Consider the following 6017-nt stretch of genomic DNA (forward strand, 5'->3'; position numbering starts at 1 on the left):
GTGGGGGCAGCTGGGGGAGTGAGAAGTTAAAAGTAGCTTAAGCAAGTAACTAATTTGTGGCTACAAAAGATTTATAATCTTTTTTTTTTAGTTGTAATTTGTGTGAGACTAGAGACATCATTGGCCTTTAGCTCCAAGAAATACTCAAGGATTTAGTTGGTCTTGGTGGTGGGAAACTGCTTGCAAGTGAAGAACAGTGTCAAAATTCTTCCATATTTAGTCTTCATCAGAAATTTTTGCTTCACTTTCAGTATGTTCTTAAAGCTTGATCTGCTAGAGGAACTGAGTATAAATTCTTATAATGAGAAATAGTTAAAAAAATCCTAAAAATGCTTTGCTTGCACTTAAGGTGAAAATTTGCTGCATTAGGAGTTACTTTGACCTTGAATAAAAGTGGTAGCCCCTTAATATATCAAGTGCCATCTTAGTCTTTCAGGCCTAACTTCCTCAGTATTACTATTCTAAATAAACTTGCAATATTCTCTGCTCTGTCAGCCTTGCTTTTTCACTTTTGCCACTCAAGAAGAATAAATTTGTGAATAGAATTATATATGAGCATATGCAGATGAGCGCTCAGTGCCAGCTAGCAGGCAAATAGATAAATGGTTTGCTGTCTCTAGTGGGAAAAGCTGTCACTTACTGCCTCCCTGTGATCTGAGGAGCTGGGAAAAATTAACCTTTGATAGGTCAGTCTTTGACTTGACTGGGACATGTAGAGTTCTCTTTTATTCATATCCTTCCAGATAAGGTCTGCTGTAGAACAGAAGGGACACTCGTTTTGTAAAATATGACTCTGGTTTGTTCCCAAGTTTGGAGCTCTCTCCATAAGGTCATCAGAACTCTCACTAATCTCTGATCTCCCTCCTATTGACAACATCTCATGTTCATTGTATTGTGGTTCACCAGCATGCTGGGTAGGCACTGAAAGTTTTTCAAGAATCGATTGCCGAACCACATTAGTAATTCCTTCTAGCCTAATTTTTGGGCAACAAATGTGCCTAATTTTTGGGCAACAAATGTGCCACTTGTTTGATACACAACTTTTTTTCTCCACTAGTCTTAGCACAATGCCCCTGCTGTTTACCAAAGCTGAAATGAACATGTTGCCAGGCTGAGAGATAGTTTTTCTGGATCTAGCAGAATTTTTTCACATAAATAAATAAAACCAAATTTCTTCTGATAGGTTCCAATTATTCAAGTAGTGGGTAGGAACACTGCTGCTAGACTGGAGGAGAACAGATCCTTCTGACTGCTTCTTAGGGTATTTTGTACCAGTGGAAAACATTAGGTCTCCAAAAACCACGAGTAGAAGTTCCTGTACAAACACCAACTTCCTCTTGCCTTTTTAATGGGGGTTAAGAACCATTGCAGAAAGCGTTAGTTGATAGTAGTGATTGCTAACTTTCCTTCATTGTAGCATATATTAACAAATGGCTCTTTTCAGGTGTGTATTAAAGGGGTAAATGTGTTTCGTGGCTATTTGAAAGATCCAGAAAAAACAGCAGAGGCTCTGGACAAAGATGGCTGGCTTCACACGGGAGATATTGGGAAATGGTTACCAGTAAGTTAACTTACATAGCTGGAATGATACTTCTATAGTTATTAGCAGAAATTTAATAAATGTATTAGAAAACATTTGGTATTGAACAGAATTAGTTAATGAAAGACAAGAATTTGTGGATAATCGTTGTAGCTGAGTCTGTGTGCCTGGGCCTAAAAAAGCATTGACAGTGCCAGTCCTGAGGCTTCCCCAGTTTAGATTAGATGGATACATAACCTATTTTCTCCTAACAGTAGTTTGACAGTTCTCTGGCTCCAGCAGTTTTACTGTGCCAGTGTGGCATGCCTAAGGTGTATAGATTGGTTTTTCACTTGAAGTGCCTCCTCTGAGTGAAAATTATTTCTGTCAACAGAATGGTACATTGAAGATCATTGACCGGAAAAAACACATATTTAAACTAGCCCAGGGAGAGTACATAGCACCAGAGAAAATAGAGAATGTGTATCTGAGATGTGAAGCTGTTGCACAGGTGTTTGTCCATGGAGAGAGCTTGCAGGTAAGCATTTTTCAGGTAATTTTAAAAATTAATGCAAAAGGAGACTGCAGAAAAGTCTTCTTTTCTTCCTTCCCCCTGCCCCAAACTTTGAGACTGAAATACAAATTTTCATCATAAACTTTTATCATTATGCATTTTGGTTCTGATTGGATTCCAGCAGTTACATAGTATGTTTCTGGCTTTAGTTTCACACCAGGTAGTGGAGTTGAACTAAATTGCATGTTAATGACTGTATATAAATTGCTAACAGTGTGCAGTGGGAAAAACCCAAAAAACAAAAAACAAAACAGACAAAACCCATGCACACCAAGAATGAACCTGGATATCTTGGTGGTTTTCAAGTGTAAAGGGAAATGTGGGTCTTAATTCTTTAAGTTCAGCTTCTGAACTGCACTTCCTGTGTTCAGGTAGCAGAAAGCTACTGACTTTACAGCAGACTCAGAAATGCTTCCCAAAGAAATATGTAGGAACTAAAGTGTTGACTTAGGAATTTTTGTCAAGCTTTTTTTTCTTTTTCTAAGGCCTTCTTAGTAGGTGTTGTGGTACCTGATCCTGATACTCTGCACAACTGGGCCAAGAAAAAGGGATTTGAAGGCTCCTATCAAGAGCTATGCAGAAGCAAGGTAAGGCATATCTAACTGAACAGTTAGCTGTTCTGCATCAACTTTTTCAAGTTGCTGCTTATGCAAGCATGAAGCTATACAATGTATTTCTGTATCCACAGGATGTAAAAAAATACATTCTGGAGGACATGGTGAGAATTGGGAAAGAATCTGGTTTGAAGTCATTTGAACAGGTATGATGCTTATGAGAACCAAATACCTAATTCTTTAAACTTCACAACACCAATATGATCTGATTCTCCAGAAACTGCCCTTAATTTATGTCTGGAAAACTTCTCAAGTGATGGGCTTTGTTATGATGTTGGGGCAAGTTTTTAATACTCTTTCTATTTCAAGGAATACAGCTTGGCTAGTAACTTTTTATTTTCCAGGTGAAAGACATTGTCCTGCACACTGAAATGTTTTCTATTGAAAACGGCCTGTTGACGCCAACACTGAAGGCAAAGAGACCAGAACTGCGAAAATACTTCCAGTCACAGATAGATGAACTCTATGCTAATGCCAAAATGTAACTGCGAGTGGAATGAGGAAAGTGGCACACGTCTGTCTACTGTTGGCCTTCATATCTGTATTTTGACTACAGCAAAAATAGGGAAGGAAACTGTGCAATCATTAACTTGTACAAAAAATGGGTACTTGCCATAGGAACATTGAAGAAATGGAACACTGCCTTACTGTCAAGTCGTGTTGCATACTGTTTTTATGGTGACCTACAATTTCCAAAAAGAGCCTTAACTATAAATGGTAACTATATGTAAGTTATTTAATATTTCCTTGGTCAAAACTGGGACTCACCTTCACCAAGGAGCTAAGGTTTTATTGCCAGCATGTTTGCTGTCTGCAGTGTGTTTTGCAGTTGTCAATTCCACAAAGGATTTGGCAGCTTTGAAAATGCCTCTAAGTATCTTGCATCCTGAGAAAAATGACTTAATCTTTTAAAAAAAACCCCACCACCCAACCATCAAAAGACCCAAACCCTTACATCTTGCATAGCTGGTATCACATCTTTAGTTAGTCCCAATATTAACTGGGGCAAGGCATCTGAGCTGCGTCTCCCTTCTACATCTGCAGCCAGTTATGGGAGGTACTTCTATAAGGTAGGAGTCAGCACTCCACACAAAGACTGATGAATAGAAGGTCCTCAGAGTAGGTGTGCATATGGTGGTTCTGTGCTGTGTGGATGCAGTTCATTCAGCAAGTGTAGCCTCTGCTATGTTAGCATGATTCTGGAGTGGTGCCAGCCCTGCAGATGAGCAGATCCCAACTCTGGCGAGAACACTAGAGACCTGAAATCCAAATCAGGGGGCTGGGCTATGCTAACAGTCAGGGTAAACATTGCACCTGTACCAGACACTTGTTTCCCTGTAATGAATTTATATTTCAAATGCATTTTATAAAAGTCTGCCAGGCCCTCTGTAAGTGGAAGAGCTTCTGACATAACCTCTCTTTTCTGTGCTTTATGTATGAGCCACTGAGTACTCTTCACTGAATAGGTCAGGTAGAATGTTTTTGCCTGATGCTTTGAAGCAATTGGAATTATTTATATATGCCAACAGAAATGTGTGTTGGCCCAGGATAGGTATTTGTTCAGGGATAAAAATCTAATTCCCAGATAAATGGCAAAATAATAACTAGTTATCTTTTGTTTGAAAAATCAGCAGAAATAAGCCTTATTACAGCATAAGTCTTTTGCTATCCTTAACAGAGTTGGTTTTGCATTAACATTCATTGCTGTTTTTTGAAAACATGGATATATGTAAAATACAAGCACAACAAGGTTTGCACTAAGATTTGTGTGTGATTGTAATGCACTACTCTGTAGCATAATTTCATGTGTATGCAATTCAGGTACACAAATCCAAGTCAACTGTTAGAGCAGTAGTTTGTTACATTGAAATTCAAATGTTTGCTTAGTGTTGGCTATTTCTATGTTTTATAAAACCAAAACAATTTTCAAAACCAATGAAGGAAACCAAAATAAATATTTCTGCATTTCAGTGCTGTGATGTGTTTGTTTATCAAGGAAAAATGCTGCTGACTAACAAGCCCAGGTGTGAAATTCTAACCGACAAGCTCTAAAACTCCACTGCTACAGACATACTAAACACAATATAAAGGCTGGTTGTTTACACTTTTACTTTTTGGAAGTGACTTTTTATGTTTAAGGTCTTGGCCAGTATTTGTAAGAAGAGGAGGCATGTTGGATGTAACTTGCTCTTTCATTACATTACTAAACAAGCAAATCTTTTATTTTTTTGGTCTCTTTCCTGACACTTGTGTTCTTACTGTCACCTCAAATGACTGAAGTGAAAGGTGGAGTTTTCTAAAACTCTACCTGAGTTGTAGTGGGTTTTGTTATTCCTGCCCTCACACCATGCATTTGGCTTAAATCAGGGGTATGGTTTGAGAGATTTCAGGGGCAGAGTTAGCAGAGTAGAGGAAGCACCGCCACCCGGTTGCTGTTTAAAGCTCCCTGTGAATACAGATGTCAGTCCAAGATACTAAGCAAACTTCTGTTCCTACTCACTGTAGAGTTTTTCCTCTTAAGTAATTTTGTATGTTCCTTTATACGTTTTTTCCATACTGAAGGAAACATAAACCAAATTTTTCATTCACTGAATAACAGACCAAAATCTGTGTATGCGCTGCTTGGAAAGGCAGGGAAGTGTCTCCTCCTGGAGATCGCTGAGATACGGATGAGAACTGGATCTAAGGTTTGTATTCTTAACAACAGTCTATCGAAGAAACCTTTCTGGAAAAGCCATCTATCGCTACAGAAACAAAGTAGTACTGTCTTATTTGTGGCTTATGGGGCTGGGTGCTAGAGCCAGCAAAACAGAAGTCTAAGAAGAACTTACCACCTCTTCTGCCTAAAGTGATTATTTCACTGTCTCAACTTACTTGTGTGGCTAAAGCCAAGGGGCCGTGTGGCGGTGTCAGCACCGCCAGTGGCATCAAAAAGGCCCCTTCAACTGACGGGACTTGACAAATCCCTCAATCTTCTCTTAAAGATTTAAGTACCAGAGATGGAATTTAAAGTTTTCAAGCTGAAACCTACTATTTTGTTTTGTTTTGCTTAGCACCCTCTTAAAGCAAGTTCTATTTTTGTGCTGTTTAATTTCTTAACTGCTTCTGACCGTAGCTTTTACTTTATCTTTGCAGAAACGATCTCTTTAGCTTGCTTTTCCAGATGCACAGCGTCAGGTCAGGGGAAAAAAAGTGGGGGGAGAAAAAACCGGGAAGTTCTCGTGGTTCGGTTTTTGTATTTAATTAACAGAAAAGCGCGGAGAGAGGGGACCTTGAATTGGGCGGGGCTGTGGCGGGGCTGCGGCGCTTC

The 6017-nt window shown here is 39.1% G+C and overlaps 1 protein-coding gene across 1 annotated transcript in view; it reads left to right on the forward strand.

The window, feature by feature from the left end:
* ACSL1 (acyl-CoA synthetase long chain family member 1) overlaps positions 1–4677 on the forward strand; it is a 37998-nt gene extending 33321 nt beyond the window's left edge. Inside the window, exons 17-21 of the mRNA XM_066185892.1 lie at positions 1445–1561; positions 1914–2057; positions 2579–2680; positions 2782–2853; positions 3052–4677. Coding sequence (XP_066041989.1) covers positions 1445–1561; positions 1914–2057; positions 2579–2680; positions 2782–2853; positions 3052–3192 — 576 coding nt within the window. The 3' untranslated portion in view covers positions 3193–4677. The remainder of the gene's footprint in view (positions 1–1444; positions 1562–1913; positions 2058–2578; positions 2681–2781; positions 2854–3051) is intronic.
* The last annotated feature ends 1340 nt before the right edge of the window (positions 4678–6017 follow it).

This window comes from Chamaea fasciata, unplaced genomic scaffold (assembly GCF_029207755.1).
Source record: "Chamaea fasciata isolate MVZ Bird 193981 ecotype frontalis unplaced genomic scaffold, bChaFas1.0.hap1 SCAF_6, whole genome shotgun sequence".
Classification (NCBI taxonomy): domain Eukaryota; kingdom Metazoa; phylum Chordata; class Aves; order Passeriformes; family Sylviidae; genus Chamaea; species Chamaea fasciata.